The sequence below is a fragment of the Heptranchias perlo genome, chromosome 12 (assembly GCF_035084215.1).
Source record: "Heptranchias perlo isolate sHepPer1 chromosome 12, sHepPer1.hap1, whole genome shotgun sequence".
Lineage (NCBI taxonomy): Eukaryota > Metazoa > Chordata > Chondrichthyes > Hexanchiformes > Hexanchidae > Heptranchias > Heptranchias perlo.
This window is the reverse complement of record NC_090336.1, coordinates 26856724-26880655: the sequence shown is the minus strand read 5'-3', so window position 1 is coordinate 26880655 and position 23932 is coordinate 26856724. Positions and strand designations below refer to the sequence as shown.

The 23932-nt window shown below is 43.6% G+C and overlaps 1 protein-coding gene across 5 annotated transcripts in view; it reads right to left on the bottom strand.

The window, feature by feature from the left end:
* Nucleotides 1-6514: 6514 nt before the first annotated feature.
* eps8l2 (EPS8 signaling adaptor L2) overlaps nt 6515-23932 on the bottom strand; it is a 237256-nt gene continuing 219838 nt past the window's right edge. For all 5 annotated transcript variants that reach the window (XM_067993818.1, XM_067993819.1, XM_067993817.1 and 2 more), the window contains 3 exons: nt 17052-17235; nt 15169-15301; nt 6515-12696 (listed from right to left, as the gene is read on the bottom strand). In XM_067993818.1, the coding sequence (XP_067849919.1) occupies nt 12625-12696; nt 15169-15301; nt 17052-17235 (389 nt within the window). In that variant the 3' untranslated portion in view covers nt 6515-12624. The remainder of the gene's footprint in view (nt 12697-15168; nt 15302-17051; nt 17236-23932) is intronic.

Below are 23932 nucleotides of genomic sequence, written 5' to 3'. Positions count from 1 at the left end.
TAAACCAACTCAAAGGAAACCTTTGATCTGAGCACCATTATTGGAACAACCTTGGCAGAAGATTGCAGAGGACTGTGTGAATTCAAGGTACCTTTGTAGTTACTGATTATTACTCTAGATTTCTTGGAATAGTGACCGGGAATTTCTCTCCCACTCTGCCACTGTAACTTTGCATAAACAAGATACCACGGGCTGGATTTTTCTCCAATTAATGGGTTAGCTGTAGAGCAGGACTATCATCTGCCCATATAACTCTGCTACTAACCCACCGGTGTTTCCTCCCAGGGTCATCATTATAAATACAGGTGGGTTTGGAGTAATACTGTTAGCAATGCTAGTCAGAAAGTTGTATTAAAGAATCCATTTTATGTCAAAAGATTTCATTTTGTAACAAACAAACAGCTTTTCCAGAATCTGCTGGCAATACCATGCAGCAAAAATGTTCAAGTCAGCTCAGACCTTCAAGGCCTTGATGTCTGGTACAGCTAGAGTTGTAAGGATAATTGCCAGTTCTTTGTGTAGCTTCAACATCCTTGTAGATAAGCTTATCTGTATTTCTGTTTTCAGGCCACCATTAACGTAGATGAGTAAGGCTATGAAACTTTCACTCACTGATACCATAGAAGTCAACAAGTCTTTGGGATGCTGAACTGATGTAAGTTAGTGTAATGCAAGAGTAAAGATCGTGGAATGCAGGACATTATGGAATGGCCTTTTAGCTGGGGATATAAGTGAAAGCATTGTCACAGAAGCTAGGGAAGAGCTGGGAGCCAAACATCTGTGACTGAGCTCAGCAACTGTAACGTGAGGACTCCCACAGCCTTTGCATTGCCGATATGTTTTGTCTGTGAGTATCATTTCCTCTAATAAATCTATAAGCAAAGACTCTGCATTATTCCTGGCACAAATACAACAGCTCCAAGCCTGACTCTCCAGCAGTATCCATCAACAAGTATCAATCTTTATTGGCTTACTGTCACTGACAGTCAGTTAATGGGGGTCATCATTTTTGAGCTGCAGGAAGCACATGCAAGAATGTCTGAAGGAGCAGCAGCCTTGGCGGAGAGGGGGGCCGGTGGGGGGCAGGCGGTGGTCAGCAGCGGGAATGACTTCCCGATTCTCCAATGTATCCGTGGAGGTATTGCTGGCCGAAACCAGGGCCAGAAGAGCTTGGTGGTTGGGCACTGAGGGCAGGAAGCCCCATGAAAGGTTCAGGCTGTTTGGAGGGACAGAGGCAGTCAGTGCAACATCCACCACCCCAAGAACTGCCACACAATGCAGAAAGAGGTTGAATGCTCTCACAAGGGTGGCCAAGGTAAGTCAAGACATTATTGCCAATTCATATTCTGTACCACTTACAGAGACCTCACTCACTTCCTTACGTATTCTGCTCTTACTCTCTCAGCATTTGGGTTCAGGGAAACTCACTTATGCAAAGGGCAACCTCTGCAAAATACTCAAGCACAATCTATACTTAAAACCACTCAGTCAATGCACTTAACCTTCCACAAGTGCTACTGCTAGTCTTCAAGGATACTTCATTTAAAGGACAAAACACCTTGGGGGAAAATATGGGGGAAAATAATCCATGCCATTAACATTGTCCTCTCTCCCCACAAAAAAAGCTGGTCCATAACCAACGCCAGAGAAATGCAATATCGGGAGGAGCACCATCGCTAAAACCCGCATGAGCAGGAGGCACTGGAAATCAGAGGCAGACAAGCAGGAAAGGCTGTGGCAGATGGCAAGGTTGGAAATCAGGCATCAAGAGAACGTTGGTAAAAGCTGGGAAATGCTCATCATATGTTGTGTCTTCACGAGGGTATGTCACTGTTTGCACAGCTAAACAAACTCTCTCTGTGTCTCACATCATAGGCAGTACCTTGTAGGAAGGGGCTGGCCACTCCAATGATCACCCAGACACTTCCAGATTGCAATCTATTCGCATGTGCCGAGCCACAATTGCTGCCACTTCACCAACTCTGTCGTGGCATCTTATTTGCACCAGCACAGAGGAACTCACTCAGAAGGAAGTAGTTAGTGAGTTAGAAGGGGTTTTACCAAATGAAGCACTGAGCACTAGTGGACATGAGAACCTGGGAATGGAATAGGGGAAGAATGTCACTCCTCCATAGAGAGGGGAGAAACAATCACCTTTGGCTGAGGATCCTAGAGACCCAGATCTCAGGAGCCCAGTCCTCAAAATAATGAGCATAGATCTCATGTGCAGTCAGGTTTCCATGCCTATAATTGAGATGATGGATAAGTGGGAGATGTCCATTACCTTCATCAGCAACACATTGCAGGAAGTTTCTCATGATCAACAGAATCCTAGAGAGAATGACAATCTGGGAGATTCCTGCGGTATCCAGACACCAGGAAGAGCTTCTAAGAACTTTGGCGCCTTCCAGAGTTCCAGTGAACACTGCTGCAATAGATACTTTGAACACCTTCACATGGCTTCCAACATCTGTTGTGACTATTTGGTCTCTGCTGACTCTCACCTGCTCAAAGCATATACCCAACACAAGTGGGCTGCCGAGTGTGGCTACAGATCTTGCTGTCTCTCTCGAGAATGGTAATGAATCTGCCTCCTTAAGACCTCTTCCAATGCCTGCACATGAGAGCGCTTCAGACGTGGGTGCAAGTACCCCTTGCTTTGGAAAAGAAAGGTTGCCTGAAGCTGGTCCCTCTGCAATAGCAGCCTCACTGAGACCAGAGTCACCTCAGGTCTCTAAGGTTCCAGGAGTATGCACCACTCAACCTCATCTCACTCAGGGTGCATCTCGTAGGAGTAATAAATTAGGAGCAAGTAGGTTAGCTGGCACAAAGAGTAGACGTGGCAGTAAGAATGTTTTTGTTGGCATCTTTTGACAAATGTTTCTGTGCAAAGTAAACTGTTTGACCACATAGAGTTCAAAGTTAATTTTTGTGTTTTCTTGCTTACCTGGAAGTTGGCAAGGGAAAAGTAGACTTCTGCCTTATGAAGGAAATAGAATCATAGAATCACAGAATCTTACAGCGTAGAAGGAGGCCACTTGGCCCATCGTACCTGTGCCGCCTCTTTGAAAGAGCTGTCCAATTTAGTCTCACAACTCAGTTTTTTTCTCATAACCCTGCAAATTACTCCTCTTCAAGTACATGTCCAATTGCCCTTTGAAAGTTCCTATGGAATCTGATTCCACCACCCTTTCAGGTAGTGCATTCCAGATCTTAACAACCCTTTGTGTGAAAAAAATTCTCCTAATTTCCCCTCTAGTTTTGCCAATTATTTTAAATCTATGACCTTTGGTTACCGACTCACTTGCCAGAGGAAATAGTTTCTCCCTAATTGCTCTATCAAAACCCCTCATAATTTTGAATACCTCAGAAAAACATTCGTTCACCACTACTCTATGCCTCCTATCCCTGAGTCAATTACTCACCCAAATTACCACCATCCCTTTAATATCATGTGCTTCTATTCTCCGAATACGTCAGTTGTGTGGTATTTTATCAAATGTCTTTTGAAAGTCCATATATACATCTACTGCACTACCTTCATTAACCCTCTCTGTTGCTTCATCAAAGAGCTCAATCAGGTTAGTCAGACATGATTTGCATTTAACAAATCCATGCTGGCTGTCCCTTACTAACCCATGCTTCTCCAAGTGAAATTAATTTTGCCCTTGACAATGGTCTCTAGTAGTTTTCCCACTACTGACATTAGACAGACTGGCTTTTAGTTACCAGGTTTATCCCTCTCCTCTTTTTTGAATAGGGGTGTAACAGTTGCAATCCTCCAGTCCTCTGGCACCACTCCCATGTCCAAGGAAGATTGAAAGATTGTGGTCAGAGCTTCTGCTATCTCCACCCTAGCTTCTCTCAGTAATCTAGGATGCATCCCATTTGGACCAGGTGACTCGTTAACTTTGAATGACGCTAACCTATTTAGCACCTCCTTTCTATCTATTTGGATCCTATCCAATATCTCTACACTCTCCTCCTCTACTGCAACATTAACTTCACCCTCTTCTTTTGTGAAGACAGATGCAAAATATTCATTCAGTACCTCAGTCACGTCCTCTGCTTCCACAAGATGATTTCCTTTTTTGTCCCTAATCAGCCCCACCATTCCTTTAACTATCCTTTTACTTTTTATATGTTTATAAAAGAATTGTGTTACCCACTAATCTATTCTCACATTCTCTTTGCCCCTCTTATATCCTTTTTCAATTTCCCCATGCACTCTGTATTCTGCCTGGTTTTCTATTGTATTCTGTACCTGACATTTGTCATAAATCTCCTTTTCTGTTTTATTTTAACCTCTATTTCCTTTGTCTTCCGGAGAGCTCTAGTTTTGAACTCTTTGACAGTAAGGAATTTTGTGAGAGGGGAAAACAGACAGGTGTGAAGTGATCTTATTTGGTGAGTCCATTTTAATTCATCAAAAGCACTGGACTATAAGTTGTCCTCTCCTTACTCTCTCTGCTGGCTGTCCTGTTCCAAGTTCTCTCATTTCCGTGAACCCTCCTCATGTTGTGAGAAAGGAAGTCCTTCCCCCCCACCTGTCTTCATCATCATCATCATCTTCAGGTTCCAGAAGCAACAAACCTGTCTTCATTTTGTTGTTATGTAGGAGACATCAAAGTACAATGATTCTGGAAGGAAATGGGCAACAATATATTAAAAAAATGAACAAGCAGACACCATCTGCCTGGCAGTCACCCTCTTGCAGTCATTTGATGCAGCGTATGTATGTTAATGTTTGCCCGTATTCACCCTCTTTGCTATTCTATGGGGAGTCTTATTCCATTTAACATTTTTGTAAAATAGTAGTGTCATTTCAGACAACTATTTTAAGTGTCAGATGTTAGCACCCCATGGTATAATTTCAGGGCCTGTGTAATTCACTGCCAATTATTTTTTACTTTCTATGTAACTTGCATCTGTCCATTATTTCCTGTGTAACTTGTTTCCAAGTATCTATTATTTTTTGCATAACTACCTTTCATTTATCCAATATTTTATGTGTAACTCACGGTAAGGTATTTACTATTCTCTATGTAACTCCCTGGTTATCAATTATACTCTGTGCAATTTACTCCCAGTTCTCCATTAGTCTCATATGCTGTATCCAAAGGTGCAGGACAAATGCATTGTATGTAGCCAAAAGACAATTGGGGGTTATATTGGATAACCCCCGAAAACAGGCGCTGGGATAGCGGTGTGCAATTAACCTGTGCCCGGTCCTTGGGATGCAGGCAGCACATAACATTCGTGCTGCCTGATGATTTAAATGATTGCTGAGTACAGCCAGCGCTACCTGCGTTGTTGAATGGCTGCACGCATCAGCAGGGGGCCCCAATATCAGGAGTGGCTAGCACTACTTAAAGGCAGCCTGCACCCCTTAAAGGGGAGGTGCACTGTGGCTGCAGGAACTGGTGGAAGTCAATTGTGAAGTGAATCTGTGCTGCAATATATTGAAGAATGGCTGTGCCTGCGAGAGAACGTGCACCAAGGTTCTCTGATGGTGTACTAGAAGCCTTGGTGGATGAGGTAAAAAAAAGGAGGGGCATCCTGTATCCACAGTGGGGAAAGAGACCCTCCAGACATATGCTCAAGAGGCAGTGGGAGGAAGTAGTGGACGAGGTCAATGCCAGGAACATAGAACACGGATGCAGTGCGGAAAGAACGTCAATGATTTGTCACGAGTGGTCAAGCTGAGTGAGTTCAACAGTCAAGTGGAATATCCTACCAACTGCATCATTAGCCTCATCCACTGATCCACGCACTACACCACCACCCGCCCCCCCCACCCACATACCAACAAACTCTTTCAATCAGTATGCAACTCTTCATATCAGATGCTTCCTCGCACCCTCACACATTAACACTGTTGCAAGCTGCACACCCACAACTCACAGGTCACACACACTGGCAGCTATTCAACCATGATAGCCACATCACCCAAACATCTTGCAGGACACTCACTGACACACTTCCCTCTTTCTTGCAGGAGAAGGTGGCGCATAACAGGAGGCAGCAAGTGGCAGTGGCTCCATGGACCATGAACCTGTTGTCCTCACTCTGCCAGTCCGCCAGTGCCCTTGCAGTTGCCTGTCAGCTAGTCGAGTATTGAAACTTGATCCAAATATAGGAAACTTCCAAAAATACGTACAATTGCACCAGCAGCCAGAATAATTCAGCAAATAACCTATAACTCCTGCATGATCCCTTTAAATAGCACTGGTGGGGGTCTATCTTGCCTTTAAGTCCTATTCATCTGTGTGAGGTTAGGACAGTGCATTGGCTGAAGTGTGGAGTTCCAAAATAGCAGCGGTCCCTTTAAATCAGTGTACTTTTTGCAGGAATCTAGACTGTGATGGAACTTGCAATATTTAAGATGTACAATAGTTTGGGATTTGTCACAGTGGGTGGATAGCAGCATAAAGCCACAAAGCCAAGTTAACCTTGTCCATTTGCTTATCTCATTGCCACCAAAATATTAGTTTAAAAGGAAAAAAAGTACAAATTTCTTATATTTTCTTTATTTCATTTATTCATTTTACAATAAGGACATGTTCTCATAAAAAGACCAGAATGTTCTATAAATCAGCACTACTTAAAAAAAAGATTCTCAGTTTTGAAAAATCAACTTGGTCTGACTACTGCATAATTCTTTTCACTCCTCCATAATTTACAGCTGGAAAACTGCAGAGTTCATTTTACACAAAGCTAACTTTTATTTTTCTTTCTTTTCCCTGAAAAGTGTTTTTGTACAAAGCACAAAACAATGTTTTCCATAGAGCGTGCATGTCAAATGATGTATTTTATTATGATGACTAAAAAGTCAGGAAATTAAGCATCAAAGTCAGCCTTGATGTTGTAATAAGTGCTGGATGCATACATGTAGGACACCAGAAAATTATGGAGCTCAGCCTTTTTTTGCTTAAAATCAACTTTTTATACCCTAGTTCACAATTGGCTTTTTCTAGCTATTTCCCACAGTGATTACCACACATTGACTATATTGCAGTGACCAACAGACAGCTCGTTCTGAAGTTTTGGACAGACAGCAGCAAAATCGTCAGCATACAGTATGCAGTTTCCATTCAGATTTTTACAAGGCTCTGTGATAAATAATTATGTGGTGTGCAGTGATAGTTAGGGCAAATTATTTGTTATTGCTTAAAAAACAGAATTTTCACGGCCTTCAGGACTTTGTATGCAAGTCCTGAATGCAAATCTCACCACATGTAGTAAGTGCAGAAATTTGCAGGATTTATTATGGGATGTCGTGCCACGCTGTGCCAAGTCACTTGTGCTAGTGATGTTATTGGTGAATTCTGTGGACATTAGTAATTACTGTGAATACAGATCATTGTGACATCACCCTGGTCCTTCTCATATATAAAAAAAACTGCAAAAGAATGAGGCAAATCAATACACAATAGAGGGGTAATTCTGCAACCCGCCCTCCCAGCTGATAGTCGCACTTGCAGGAGCAAGGGTGAGAGAATTGAGTCTATAACTGTGGAATTACCCATTATATTCCAGTTCTCTGATTAGATTCAAAACAAATCCTATGGGTCTGAAATTTTAACGGAACTATTGCACCACTGGACGTGAGGTGGGACAGCACTTTGTGGCACCACAGATATCTGCATTTGTCTTTCCTGTCAGTGAAGCCTCCAGATTTCTCAATCCATCCAACGTGGATTCTATAACCACTGGCCTTGGGGTGTGGTTCAGAGACAACGTTGGCAACCGAGAGCTTTGGGGTCCATCTCTCAGGATCTAATTTTTACTACCAGGTTCATCTTGTAGGGAGCTAGAATTGGCCTTCATGATCCCATCCTCTCTTAGGGTGACAGCTCATGCGACCTTTCTTGCCAGCCCCCTCAGATTCTCGCTCTTGTTAGTGTCAGGACCAGACTGCCCCTGCATCTGCAGTAACGACGCAGCCTGGCAACGGTTCTCCCGGGACTCAAAAGCCCTGAGATGAGGGCTCACGATACCACAGTGCAACCAAGCACCACTGGTGTCCCTGGTCCTCAGGTAGCACCTCGGCGCAGCACCAGGGTAGCTTTAAGACCAGCACAGTGGTGAAGCAGGGATTGGCACAGTGGTGAAAGGAAGCACTTGTTGTAAATATATATGCGCACTGTAAAACCACTTTGTGATATGAATTTCAGTCTTGTGAGGCATGTCTGTTCTTTGTTCGGTATTTCTATTTGAGAGGATGTTTAGAGATCAGTTCGCAATGGGACACAGAATTCCTCCTATGTCTCCTTAAGCAGACCTCCATCCTCGAGGGAGCACCATGGTCTGCAGACTCTGATTGAAGGGTACCTCCTAGTTGGTTGGTGTCTCCTTTGGCGTAGCCTTATTGAGTGTGCCTCTCTCATTTTCTTTTCCTCTTCTACCTGTTCTGCCTACACCATAAGGATGTATCGGAATAGCCATAGTGAGGACTCCATGACAGAAGGATGGGAAGAGAAAAGATTTTTCAGTTTGAAACTGCTGAAGGCAGCTAGCAGAATACCTTCTTAGCACCACAGTTGAGAAAAGATTTATCTAACTGTTCCACTCGAAGCTGATATTTCAGATACAGTTTGTGGGCAGTCACAGTCTGTGAACTCAAGCACTTCCTAGTTTGACAAGTCATGCAGTTAACATCCTCTTTTCTACGGGTTTAACTTAAATAATATGCAATTCTGGCATAAATGCTAGAATTTCTGGGACTAAAGGTCTGGCCCTCATTATCCACTTTGGAGGTGGACGCCTCTTCTGCCAGCAAGCAGTTCTACCGGAATTTAATACGTATTTTTAGAACAGATGTAGCACTGGCATATCTGACTTAGATCCCAAAATCCAGTTCCAAATTCCATTTCCCTAAACCAGAACTACACCACTCTTGTCCCTAAAAAAAATCACAGAGCTTCAGGCCCTATGTCCTTGGTTGTCCCCTCCATGCCCTAATCGTACAGCCTGGTATGGCACCAGAAGACCCCAGGTTCGATTCCCACTTTGTGCTGAGTTAGCTGAAGTTACTGTGCTATAATTGGCCTTAGCGCCCCAGTGTGTGTGTGTAAATGTTGGGTGAGGACAACATTGGGCTCAGCGTGACGCTCTCCACCGTGGAGCAACCAGATGACACTCAGGCCAAGATTATCCATCCAAGGCAGAGCTTTGGTAGCGCCGGGCTTCCCTGGATCAGGGCCCATTAAGTAATTCCTGCCACCAAGACAGTGCCCGCCAGTGGAAAGGAAGAAATGCTAGCAGTGATGCAGCGTGACTGCGGCTGCAGCATTTGAAGAGGTGAGAACAGAGTAAAAAGGGAAGAAGTGCCCCGCAGACTGATGGAGATTCAGCCTTGTACATAGGAAAGCCATTGGAGGCCAAACTGGAGGCTGGTAGAAGGCCCTCTTCCTCTGTTAGGGAACCTAGGCCTATTACTGCCACCTGCAGGGGCCTATTGCCACTTTCCACATGGTGCATGCGGCAGGAGGGGAAGGGGTGGCCAGCCATGGGATGAGGGGAGGGAAATGCTGGTCAGGGCAACGAGGAGGTGGTAGGCCTCACGCCGTCATTTTCTGTCGTGCTCTCATCCAATTTCGGGTCAGATTGCAGAGAAACCTTCCTCAATGTTGAAGCTCACATATAGGTGTGTGGAATGGTTTCCCAGCAAAGCCTGCAGGAGAGGTGAGGAGAGGAAAAAATACAGGGTAAATAAAAAAAGAAATCAAGATGAATACTGTTTTCGTGTTCCATTAGGTACTGGAGTACGGATTATTTTTGAAAAAAATATATATTTGGGGAAATTTGGTTATGATCGAGATAAATGATGTCAGACCTAGGAATGAGAAATAGTCCCATTTTCATCCAGTGTCGGCAACAAACATTGGGGGCTCAATTTTGCAATGGTGGTGGGTTGGCAGCAGGGGTGGGGGGAAAGCGCGCTTGGCAAACACGAATAAAAAAAACTTACCACTTCCGACGCGATCGCAATGTATTTGATAGTGATTAAAGTTCTTTCTGGGTTTCGCGCCCGGCAGCCCGATTGACAGGCTGGCTGCCGACAGGAGCTGCAATGCCGGTGGTGGGGGGGGGGGGAGAGAAAGAGAGAGAGGGAGACGTCATCCGGCGCTGGAACGGAAGATTGGGGGGGGGGGGAAGAGTGGAAGATCGGGGGGAGAGGGGAAGATCGGGGGGGAAAGAGAGGAAGATCGGGGGAACATGGGGGGGAGAGAAGGGGATCGGGGGGGACATCGGGGGGGGAAGAGGGGGAGATTGAGGGGATATCGGGGGGGAAGAGGGGGAGATCGGAGAGGGACACATCAGACATCGGAGCAGGGTGGAAAGGTAGGTTGATTTTGTATTTTAACTTTGTGCAATGGTTTTTTATTTATTTTGTTTACTTTATTTTTGCCTGATCTGGCCCTTCATGCCTGGTTTCACCAGGCGTGAATTGGAAGCCGTGGGAAAGCCGCCCAGGTAAGTTAAAAATCATTCTAACTACCTAATAAGTCACAGGTAAAGTGCCTTAAGTACCTCAATGAGGTACATTTGGTTCTTTAACTATCATCCTGCTGGCTTTAATTGCCGGTGGGACTTCTGGATTCGGGAAGCCTGTGCGCACACAGGTGCGTCTGTGGGAAACTCGGAAGTCGGCGGGTTGGAGCCGGCTTCCGAACCCCCCATGCATTTTTGCAATTTTCGCAGCCCCCCCTGCCCCCAACACGCCCGCAATTTAAGTTTAAAATTGAGCCCCGGATGTCAGAAATATTGCGGGTTAGAAACGGAACAAAGCTTCCACTGTACTACTGCAGAACACTGTGTCCTAACCCACCCTTAGCAGTGTATTACTTCCAATCCTTGCAGCATCTCCCTCTGATTAGGACCAATTTATTAGCGGTAAATTACAGTCCAATTTGTACCGCTTTCTCTTGTCCAATGGGAACTGGATTGGCAACTTCTCAAACTCATTCACTTATTAACCCATCAAACAGCAATGAATTTAAACCTGGATCCCAGACATAAAAGGAGAGGTAAAAAAATTGGCCCGAGTACAAAGTGCAGAAACTTTCTTCATACTGAATATTTTGCTAATGTTAGCAAACAGATGCAATTATATCCTAATCCTAATTCTAATTGATTAGTCACACAGTCCCCAACCATGATGTTAATTTTAATTCAAAATCGTATATATACATTTTAGGATCTAGTTCTTTTACTGCCAAGTATCTTAGGGACCATCTGTTTATTAGTACTGGTGCCTCTCTCCATGAGCTAATTCTTATCAGTGTTATGTGGCTTCTGGTTGTGATTTACATACCAGTACTATATTGATGCCTATTGCTTAGGGGCCCAATGTCAGTGCTGTATAGTAGCGTACTAGACAAAGGCTCCTGTATGAGTGGCTGTTGGAAATGGATCTTGTATCAGTTCAATATGGATGCCTATTGGCTGTGAAGCCATGTCAGTTTTACATGGGTGCTTGTTGGATGTGGACCTTGTGTCAATTCTAAGTGGGTGTCTGTTGAATCTGGATCTTCCGTCATACGTTATGGGTGACTGTTGGATATGGACCTTATGTGAGTTCTATATGACTGCCTGTTGGATGTGGACCCCATGTCAATTCTTATATGGATGCCTGTTAGATACGCTGATTATGGACCTTGTGTCAGTACTATATGGATGCTTGTTGGATGTTGACTTTATGTCAATAATGGGTGTCTGTTGGATGTGGATCTAGTGTCAGTATTGTGTGGTTACATGCAGCAGTCGACTGTGTGTCAGTACTGTATGGTTGTCGGTTGGTTGTGGATATTATGCCAGTAATCTGTGGGTGCCTGTTGGCTATGAAATGACATACCATTATCGATGATTGTTTAAAATGCCCAATCAAGAACAACTCCAGAATGATGGGACCATTATTATTTGTGTAAGTAAAAGAAAGCTTATTTAAACCTGTTGTGCATTTCTTGTCATTCTTAAACAGCAGAACTTATACATTAGTTAAGCCATAAGTAATAAAAGTCCTTATTCATATTTATAACATTATTGCTAGAAATTACTGTTGACGATATTAGTGGACAAACATTTAACTGTTTGTATGATATCCCACTTCTATTTTAACTGAGTTGTTAACCCATTTATTTTACTGTCTCCACTAAAATAACAGACAAAGGAATGCCATATGAATGCATTCAGCATTTGTGCATTAATATTACCTCTAACAGTTTCCAGGCTTATCAATGTGGGTCAGGAGCTGTCTGCGGGACTACCATTTTGCTGTTCTACTAGTATTTAGCAAATTACATTTATGCTGTGTTCGCTTGGCTTCAGGTTTTGGCAACAATGCTCCACAAACATCCATTATTGTAGCTACATGCATATATATATATATACATATATATATATATATTTCTATATGTATATTGTGTGCATATTAATACTTCATGCCAACTACAAGACTGTCTGAAAGCCATACAGGTTCTGAATAGGAATTTCCTTTAGAAACAACAGGAGTAAAATCCACAAAACAATCAGTATTTGTTATTAATTCTGTAAAAGAGACCCCCCATTTATACATAGTTCATTTATCTGTCCAATCGCAAAGCAAACTGTAGTGAAATTCTATTGATTGGAATCAATCCTCTCTTGTCTTCGTTTCATGATTTCTTCCAGCTCTGTATCACCTCGATGCTTCTGTGAATTGGAATGTAGAAAAAGGAAAATAAAATTATCAACTTATCTCATGACTTTTTTTGACCTTAATTATGATTATGTGAAGGTATTTAACCTGGTCTTGAAAGGATAAAATACTGGTTGGATACTGCTGCAAACTGAGCCAGCAGAAAACTTTCTAGGGGCGCATGGGTCGCCATCAACCCTAGGTCAGTCTGAATTGTTGTTTCCCCATTGCAGTGAAGGAACTGGTTTGGGATAAACACAGTCCTCCCGTTAACTAGTCACGGAGCAGTTGAGGAGCAAAGGAGAATTGAAAGGAGTTCTTTTGCTTTGATAGAAAATTAATGTATTTGTCAGTTGGACACTAGTGGAGTCTATTGAACAGAAATACTACTCCTGGGACTGTCCTTCCCTATTAATCAGGACATGGGCCAGCTCATGTAATATCTTGATATTTATGTGAGTAGATGGAATCTTCAATAGGGTTACAGACTTGTTAACTAGATATCCATTATATGAATCATTCAAAGCCTTCATTTAGATTCCAGCCTGTAAATTACTTCTAGGTATCCATTATTCTATATATAAACTATCTGAACTGTACAATTAGATTCTGATTGAAGTAGTCTTTGCATTACATTAACCAACACGATGAGTTTTTTCAGTTTATATTAGATTGAGTGGCGTCTACGATTAAAGTGACGTTCCTGTTCTCACATGGCCTTCATTGAGCAAACTATCTTCCTTCTTGTGCTCACCTGGTGGTCATTACTATACCCTTCGTGTCACCTTGCTTTTTTTTGTATTATAGATGTCTAACCAGAGTAGTTGTTGTGTAGCTTTCTACCTTCCACAGGAAGAACTTCATTTACCTTTCAAGTATCTCTGACATATATGTCTACACCACTTCCTTTTCTGTCCACTCTAACTGTTCTGAACAACCAATACCATTGAATGTTAGATTCATGCCTATCCTCTGGAGTTAGTCATGTTTCTGATATTCCTACTACATCATAGTTCCCTCCAGCAGCCTCCAGGTTCAGTATCTTATTTCTAATTCTTCTAGCATTCATATGTATATATATATATATATATATATATATGCATTTTTAATATGGATTTGCCTTCTTTCATGGCCTCAGGTGTCTGGCTTTCCCTGGTCCCTGGTTCATGTATGTATCTCAGGCTTTTTTTTTGTTAACTCTTGATTATAGTATAGGTTGTTATTCACTACTAGAGATCTACAATTCTATAAAATTCTTCCTTGCTGGGACTGGGCTGGATGATGTATGAGTAAGCACATTGCAGCTTTTTTCTGGAATCTGGATTCAACTCCAGAATTGGGAGCACAACAGTGGGAGGGGTTGGAGGAAAGAAGAGAGCTTAAAGGTCCAACCAGCTTCTGCAACTGTCACCATGTTGCTGCCTCCATTCTCAAAGGGAAATTGTATGAATAAGGAATGTTGATGAAACTTCCCACTCTTCAAAAAAGTTTCTGCTGTGGCTGCCCCTTAACCCATCACCTAGTAATGCTGGGCACTGCTGAATGCTGGCATAAGTAGCCTCCAGTGTTGTTGAAGCAATAATGACTAATGCTTCAGTAATTTCCGCAGAGGTTCTACCGATTATCTACTGTAACCAGTGGAATATCAGCGGAAACTCTGAGAAACAGTTGATTCTGCTGTTCTTCCGTTCATGCATCACCCCTGTGCTCACTGACCCACACTGGCTCCCGGTCAGGCAATGCCTCGATTTTAAAATTCTCATCCTTGATTTCAAATCCCTTCATAGCCTCGCCCCTCCCTATCTCTGTAACCTTCTCCAGCCCTACAACCCTCCAAGATCTCTGCGCTCCTCCAATTCTTGCCTCTTCAGCATCCTCTATTTTAATCGCTCCTCCATTGGTGGTCATGCCTTCAGCTGCCTAGGCCCTAAACTCTGGAATTCCCGCCCTAAACCTCTCTGCCTCTGTGCCTCTTTCTCCTCCTTTAAGATGCTCCTTAAAACCTATATCTTTGACCAAGCTTTTGGTTACCTGTCCTAATATCTCCTTATGTGGCTCGGTTTTAAATTTTGTTGGATAACGATCCTGTGAAGTGCCTTGGGATGTTTTACTAAGTTAAAGGCTCTATATAAATGCAAGTTGTTTTTGCTGTTGCTGATTTCCACAAATCTGCCAGATATGGCAAGAGATCGGGAAATCCCCATGGAAATTGTATCCCATATTGTAACTTTGCCATTATTGCTCCATTTAAATACACTAGCCGATATTTGCATGAACTGATGCCAGAAAATATGCCACAGGCAAGAACAGGCAGAGATCCGGCAGGTCCCCTGCCCATTTTCCAAATCCATCCACTCCAGTACCGTCATTAAGCTAGCAGAAAGGTAGTGGAAAAACCTGCTTTGTATATTTTTTGCTACATGTCAGCTGGGTCAAGAAATATAAAAACAAATGACATTAGTAAAAGGCATCATATTGTCTCTTACATCTAGCTCTGCCTTCTGTACTTGGATTAGACTGTACACACGAGCACCTTCATCTCCACACACCATCTTCAGTTCTTCTTTATTAAGGGAGAATATCTGTGCTCCTGTCAGTACACACAGACCAGTCACCGTCCTGTGAAAAGAAATAAAAAGTTCAGAATTAGGGGATCTAAGCACTTTCCTTAAATTGAGAAACCTAGGCCCACAGTGCAGGATACAACAAGGCCAAAAAAGAGTGGGAGAGAATGATGGCTATGTTATGTTATATTATGTTACATTACATTACTTCACATTATGTCACGTTATGTTTGTCATGTGTCATGTCACATCACAGCACGTTATGTTAAGCTACATTACAAAAGTACTGAAGGTATGAAATTTATTTTTGGGCAGGGGGAGGGAGGGCCTGGGGGTATTCTCTGCTGAAAATGTTTTGATCTTTGACAATTTTTTTGCTGCAGTTTCATACATTTTAGAGCCTATTGTAATTCTGCCTTTCAAGCCAAAAATAATTTTTCCTGAACTAGTAATAAATATTTAAATAAAAGTACATACAACTTTACACGGTTTAATTTATTTAATTGGGAATCTAACTCCAGATATTTCATGTTAATTTGTGAACTGAAACCCTTTATAAGACTAACTTAAAATAATCCCAACCAATGACACCTCCAACAATCATAAGGCAAAGCTGGCTCACTATCATATATGCCCCTGTCTCAAGCCCTGTGCCAGTCCAGAGACAGGTGGGGGTTATCTGGATTGAGGGTATGCTGATTTAACTATTTTTAAGTTTTATTTTTAAGTAGCTTTGGGAGGAATAAGGGTGAATTGAAACAAAACCTTCCAACTGATTTCTGATGAAATGTCACAACCATAACGACCATAAGACAGGAGGCTAGAAATTACTGTTAGAGCTTAACATTTGTACATGGCATCCTCTGCCACCCACTGAAAATAAATGGGTTGATGCCTCTGTTAAAATAGTGCACAGTGGAATGTCATATAAACACAGTAAGCATTTGTACTTTTTGATCCTGACCAAAAGGTTTATACTGGAAATATACAGTGCAATCATTAGAAAAATCTAAAGTGCCCAATAGTATGATTTTCAGGAATAGGCACAAGGAGCCGGATTTTGTTCTCTCAAGTGGACCTGACTGATTATTTTCAGTCTAGGATTTCCAAACTATTATACTCTTATTTATTGATGCCACTTCTCTCATTTCCTTGTGGATGTTGACCACACTCCAATACGGATGATACAGGCTCTCGCTCTCTCTCTCTCTCTGCTTAATGCATGGTAGTAAAAGGACCTCCACTATAAGTGCATAGGCGAACCCGAAATTCTGCCTTCCAAATAATCTGATTGGCACGGACAGGCTTCAATTTCGACCTCCAACCAATCTGATTGGTTCTGAATGGGCCTCTGGTCTTGTCTTCCAACTGATCTGATTAGTTGATGCTGACCAACAATTCCAGCATTTCCCATTTTTAGTTCCGATTTCCCAACTTTGATGTTTTCCTTTTCATCTTCATCTTTACACATGCAAAGTAGGTGGGTTACTGGAGGTTGTGTCACTCAGTCACCATGATCTCCTGGAGCTTGCTTGATTGCATTCCAGAGTCGGAAAGGAAGTTTCCAAAGTTTTTTTCCTAATTGGCATAAGATTTTTCCTCTTTTTTTTGCCATTCCCAGGAGATTATGTGACTGCATGGGGCAGGGCCATGGTCGGGGGGGAGGGAGAGTTGGGGGGGTGGAGTGGAGAGATGGGGCTGATGGTGTGTGGAAGTTGCCACACTGGGATGCGGCAGGCTTAACGGATCAGCTGGCCTGATTGTATGTTTGTATGTGATATACGATCCTGTGCAGAATTACTCACGATTTACTGAAGCCTTTCGCCACCAACCAGGATTTGACATCATCTGAGCCAGATTCATAACCTAGTGGTATTTGAATCGACGGTTGCCTCGGGACCTGGAAATTGCGTGAGGGCGGTTTTGTTTTGTTAGCGGTTATTAAATGTAAGAGCTCATCATTCACTTCGTCCATCTGGGTCATTATTTCTGTTTAAAAGAAAAATCAACACATTTCTTTTTTTAAAAATTGCTTTTATAACAATAATTGTTTTCCACACACCAGCGATGATTATAATACAGCCTGGAGGCCACCTGCAGGCCAACCCTTCAGATTTGTTGCTCCATGTGCCTCTGGATGCATTCATGGCCTGCCCAAAACCAGGATGTGTCCAAGGTAGGAATCAGTGCTGTTCTCCACTGTGTTTTTGCTCTCCCTCAAAAGAATGCAAGGAGTTGAAGCAGCTGTCAGTATTAGTTTATCTGTCAGGGTTTCTTTATTGTTGGCCACAGTACAATGAATTTTGGTTTCTGCTGACTGTTTCTTCAAGGTCCAGGAATGTGTAATTCAGTTGGGCAGGTAAAAAGTCATCATCAGCAACAAGGATTGGTATTTATATAGCGTGTTTAACGTAGAGAAATAGGAACATAGGAACAGGAGTAGGCCATTCAGCCCCTCGTGCCTGCTCCGCCATTTGATAAGATCATGGCTGATCTGTGATCTAACTCAATATACCTGCCTTTGGCCCATATCCCTTAATACCTTTGGTTGCCAAAAAGCTATCTATCTCACATTTAAATTTAGCAATTGAGCTGGTATCAATTGCCGTTTGCGGAAGAGAGTTCCAAACTTCTACCACCCTTTGTGTGTAGAAATGTTTTCTAATCTCACTCCTGAAAGGTCTGGCTCTAATTTTTAGACTGTGCCCCCTACTCCTAGAATCCCCAACCAGCGGAAGTAGTTTCTCTCTATCCACCCTATCTGTTCCCCTTAATATCTTATAAACTTCGATCAAATCACCCCTTAACCTTCTAAACTCTAGAGAATACAACCCCAATTTGTGTAATCTCTGACATTTCACAGAGGCATAATCAGACAAAAATTGACAGAGCCAAAGCAGGAGGGATGACCAAAAGCTTGGTCAAAGAGATGGCTTTTAAGAGGGTCTTAAAGGAAGAATGGGAAATGGAGAGTTAGAGGGGTTTAGGGGGAGAATTCCAGAGGGTGGGACATAGATGGCTGAAGGCATGGCTGCTGACGGTGGGGTGAAGGGAGGGGAAGATGCACAAGAGGCCAGAGTCAGGGGAACAGAAAGGTCGGGAGGTCAGGGGTGGGGGGTTCTAGGGCTGGAGGAGTTACAGAATAGGAATCATATCATAGAGTATAGAAGAAGGCCATTTGGCCTATCGCGCCTGTGCCTGCTCTTTGAAAGAGCTATCCAATTAGTCCCACTAGCCTGCTCTTTCCCACAGTCCTGCAATTTTTTTCTTTTCAAGTATATACCCAATTCCCTTTTGAATGTTACTACTGAATCTGTTTCCACCACCCTATCAGGCAATGCATTCCAGATGAGGGGTGAGGCCATGAAAGGATTTAGACGAGAGGTGTTAGGGGACCAGAAGCAAATGAAGGTCTGCAAGTACAGGAGTAATAGGTCACCAAAACGTAGTGTGGAATAGGATACAGGCAGCAGTGTTTTGTATAAATTGGTGTTAACGGAGGGGAGAAGAGGCAGGAGAGCAAAGGAATAGTCGAGACTGGAGGTGACAAAGGCATGGATGGGGATTTCAGTGACTGAAGAGGCGGACGTAGGTGGTCTTTGTGCAGGAGAGTTTATAGGGTTGTAAGTTCAGCTGGGGGTCGTTTAGGATGCTAAAATTGCGAACCATCTGGTTAAGCCTGAGACAATGGCCTGGGTGGGGGAATAGAATCGGTGGTGGAGGGGATACCTAAGGAGAGGGAACTATTTACAATGTCGGCTAGCCTGGTGGCTAGTCAGTGAGGCAATTGGGTGATTAACAATTTAGTGGGAATGGGGGTCAAGAAAACAGGAGGAGGGTCTGATGGATAAGATGCACTCGGAGAAGGTATGAGGGGCGATAAGAGAGAAACTAGAACGAGAGAGACGGGTGTTCAGAATTGGGCACACAAGGAGTCCAGGGGGAGCTTTGTCTTGGTGAGCAAAGGGAATGGGGAGGGATGCAACAGAGGCAGCTGAATGGATGGCCTCAATCTTAGTGACAAAGTCCATCAGCTCCTTGTACTTGTTGCTAGAAGTGAGGATGCGGGTTCAGGGAAGGGGGTTTTAAGGAGGCAGTTGGTAGTGGAGAAAAGAAGTGGCTAGTTTCTGTGCTCTCCAGGATGATCCTGGATTAGTGGGCAGTTTTGTCAGAGGAGAGTGAGGCCTGATAGTGCTTGATGTGGTCCAGCCAGATCAGATGATGGATGGCTAAATAAGTTGCGCACAAGAAATGGTCTCATCTGCACCCCTGAGACTTGAGGAAAATGGAGGCCACACCAGGGGGATCAACTAGGATGGGAGAGAGTAAAGGATTTGCTGCTGACAAGGGCTTCAGAACTGGAGGAGAGGGAGTGGTTAAACAGAAGTATTGTGGTGAATAGAGGACAATTTGTTATTGTTGATATGTCTTCACAGTATCTTGAAACGGGCCAGTGAAACCTTCTGATACGGATTAAAACTTCTAGGATTCTGGGTTGGTGGTTTTGACTGACAGCTGTGTGAGAGACCTGTGAGAAGGGACATGGTCAATGAATGGCTGCTTTCCTTCAATGGACAGCTCCGGCCAGAATAGGAAGGGTTACCTGTGGCTGCCTGAGCACAGCAAGTCAGTCTATGGTCTCCAACCAACAAAGAGTTTGGGGTTGTTTGATTCTGTGGTAGTATTTCATCAAGTAAAAAGTGAATAACCATTTTGAGGGATCTAATTATTTTGAAAGATGGCTCAGGTGAATCATCTTTGTTGTTTTGATATATTGTGAAGGATAGCAAAGTTTGTCGATTCCCATAAATACACTGTTTTGCACTGGGGTATGGAATCACGTGGTACATTCCAGTAAGCAGGCAGACAGTTGCAAGAATTGCCTGTTTGGTCTCTGGGTCTCATTATCATAGTGGGCAGGTAAAGGTATACTCTGGATTGTATGGGGGTGTGAGGTTTACTTAAGAGGCGTGGTCAGTGACACAAGTGGAATATCAAGAGTAAAGCTAAAAAATGTCCTACACTTTATTTATTGGCCCTGAAATTCCATAAGGGTTCTACCAGTGTCCCGCTGTAACTTTGGTGGGAAAACAGCAGAATCCTCAAGGAAACGGGAGACTCGGTTACATCAGGTCTCCATCGTTCCTTCTGGTTTCCGTATGGACCTGTAAGGGGCAGAACGGCATTCAGCCCCTGATAAGACAAATGACAGACTGGGGGCCAGGATCAGGGACATGGGTTCCCTAAGTTGGGAGTTCACAGTCTTGGCTACGGTTCGGGACTTGGCATATCAGTAGCGGCTGGTATGCCGAGAAAGATGAGGCATATTGGCCAACACAAGAGTGTTACTGGATCCCACCACTGGGATCCAGGCCTGGCAAGTGGCCTGGACCACAGAGGACAATTTTTATTTTCTGGTCAGAGGCTGATTGGTGCGGTAGCAGGGGGATGGTCAGGGTCAGGGTCAGGGAACCCCCCCACCCCCACCACCCACAATATGCAGGCAGCTATCCCAGCTTCCAGGGGCTGGCAGATGCCAAAGTAACGCCTCAAGTGGCACTTGCGCCCATCCGCCCCATGCAAATGCCCTAGCCTCCCACTGACCTGCAAACTCCGGCAGAGATCAGTGTTGATTAGCAACCCATGGAATTTCAGAGCCTTTTTCTCCTACTCTGCGGAAGTACCTGAACTCCACATGCTAACTGCCTGGGTGGCATTATTGAAATCGGGAGCTCACTGTGTGGGAAATTGCAGGAGCAGGTCCACACCACAGCATTCCTGACCGTCACCCTTGGCAACACATTAGTGATTACCCCTGGGGCACACCATAAACAAGAGGCTGCAAGTGAATCACTTTTCATAGGAACATAGGAACAGGAGTAGGCCATTCAGCCCCTCGTGCCTGCTCCACCATTTGATAAGATCATGGCTGATCTGTGATCTAACTCCATATACATGCCCTTGGCCCATATCCCTTAATACCTTTGGTTGCCAAAAAGCTATCTATCTCAGATTTAAATTTAGCAATTGAGCTAGTATCAATTGCCCTTTGCGGAAGAGAGTTCCAAACTTCTACAACCCTTTGTGTGTAGAAATGTTTTCTAATCTCGCTCCTGAAAGGTCTGGCTCTAATTTTTAGACTGTGCCCCCTACTGCTAAAATCTCCAACCAGCGGAAATAGTTTCTCTCTATCCACCCTATCCGTTCCCCTTAATATCTTATAAACTTCGATCAGATCACCCCTTAACCTTCGAAACTCCAGAGAATACAACCCCAATTTGTGTAATCTCTCCTCGTAACTTAACCCTTGAAGTCCGGGTATCATTCTAGTAAACCTACGCTGCACTCCCTCCAAGGCCAATATGTCCTTCCGAAGGTGCGGTGCCCAGAACTGCTCACAGTACTCCAGGGGCGGTCTAACCAGGGTTTTGTATAGCTGCAGCATAACTTCTGCCCTCTTGTACTCTAGTCCTCCAGATATAAAGGCCAGCATTCCATTAGCCTTCTTGATTATTTTCTGCACCTGTTCATGACACTTCAATGATCTATGTATCTGAACCCCTAAGTCCCTTTGGACATCCACAGTTTTTAACTTTTTACCATTTAGAAAGTACCCTGTTCTATCCTTTTTTGATCCAAAGTGGATGACCTCACATTTGTCTACATTGAATTCCATTTGCCGCAGTTTTGCCCGTTCACCTAATCTATCAATATCGCTTTGTAATTTTATGTTTTCATCTACACTGCTTACAATGCCACCAATCTTTGTGTCATCGGCAAACTTAGATATGAGACTTTCTATGCCTTCATCTAAGTCGTTAATAAATATTGTGAATAATTGAGACCCCAAGACAGATCCCTGCGGGACTCCACTAGTCACATCCTGCCAATGTGAGTACCTTCCCATTATCCCTACTCTCTGTCGCCTTTCGCTCAGCCAACTTCCTTTTCAATACACCAATCTTGCACAAGGCTGTATGAAAGCATTTTGTGTTATCAAATACATTATTTATTGTTTTTTAAACAGAAAAGGCAAATTAGAGAGCAAAATAAATCATCCGGAATGCACCGTCTGAAAGGGTGGAGGAAGCAGATTCAATAATAACTTTCAAAAGGGAATTGGATAAGTACTTGAAGGGGAAAAATTTGCAGGGATATCGGGAAAGAGCAGGGGAGTGGGATTAATTAGACAGCTCTTTCAAAGAGCCGGCACAGGCATGATGGGTCGAATGGCCTCCTTTGTGCCGTCTCATTCTATGATTTTATGATAGGTGGCATTGACTGTACAGACCAACCAGCTCGCCTATATTTCAAAATAATTACATGTACATAGACGTATTGTCATCAGTCACCTGAGAAACAGACGAATTGGATGATTTGACCAGATAATCCACGAATGCTGAGTTATGACAGCTGTGGCACATGTACTTTATTTTGCATAAGCCACTGCACCCTGATGCGTCTTCTGTTCATTATATTTGGGGAGCTAAACAAAATATTTTGCCATTTTTGCTTTGCTCATCCCTGATCTCACTTGACTTACCAATGAGAGGCTGCAGACTGACATCATGCTGATGCTACACAGAGAGGCTCAAAATCATTGAAAAACCAAGGATTTTATTTGAGACTCATCTTCCTGTGGTGACATGAATCCTTGTTTTTTTTAATAAGAACATAAGAAATAGGAGCAGGAATAGACCATACGGCCCCTCGAGCCTGCTCTACCATTCAATCAGATCATGGCTGAGCTTCGACCTCAACTCCACTTTCCTGCCCGATCCCCATATCCTTTGATTCCCCTAGAGTCCAGAAATCTATCTATCTCAGCCTTGAATATATTCAATGACTCAGCATCTACAGCCCTGTGGGGTAGAGAATTCCAAAGATTCACAACCCTCTGCATGAAGAAATTCCTCCTCATCTCAGTCTTGAATGGCAAACCCCTTATCCTGCGACTATGCCCCCTAGTTCTAGACTCTCTAGCCAGAGGAAACAATCTCTCAGCATCTACCCTGTCAAGCTCCCTCATAATCTAATATGTTTCAATGAGGTCACCTCTCATTCTTCTAACCCCAGAGAGCATAGGCCAATTCAACTCAACCCCTCTTGATAGGACAACCCTCTCATCCCAGGAATTAATCCAGTGAACCTTCGTTGCACTGCCTCTAAGGTGAGTATATCCTTCCTTAGACAGACTGGCTGCCGACAGGAGCTGCAATGCCGGGGGAGGAGGGGGAGAAAGAGGGAGAGAGAGACGTCATTCGGCGCTGGAACAGAGTGGTGGTGGGTGGGGGCACAAAGATCGGCGGGGGGGGGGGGAGGACAAAGATTGGAGGGGGGAGGACAAAAATTGGAGGGGGGAGGACAAAGATTGGAGGGGGACAAAGATCGGAGGGGGGACAAAGATGGGGGGGGACATCGGACATCATCAGGGAGAGGAGACATCAGGGGGGGTGAGACATCAGAGAGGGAGACATTAGGGGGTGAGACATCGGACATTGGAGCAGGGGGGTGCAGGTGAGATCATTTGAAAGGTAGGTTTATTTATTTTTTTAACTTTGTGAAATGTTATTTTATTTAATTTATTTAGTTTATTTTTGCCTGATCCAGCCCTTCAAACCTGGCTTCACCAGGCATGAATCGGAAGCCGTGGGAAAGCCACCCAGGTAAGTTGAAAATCGTTTTA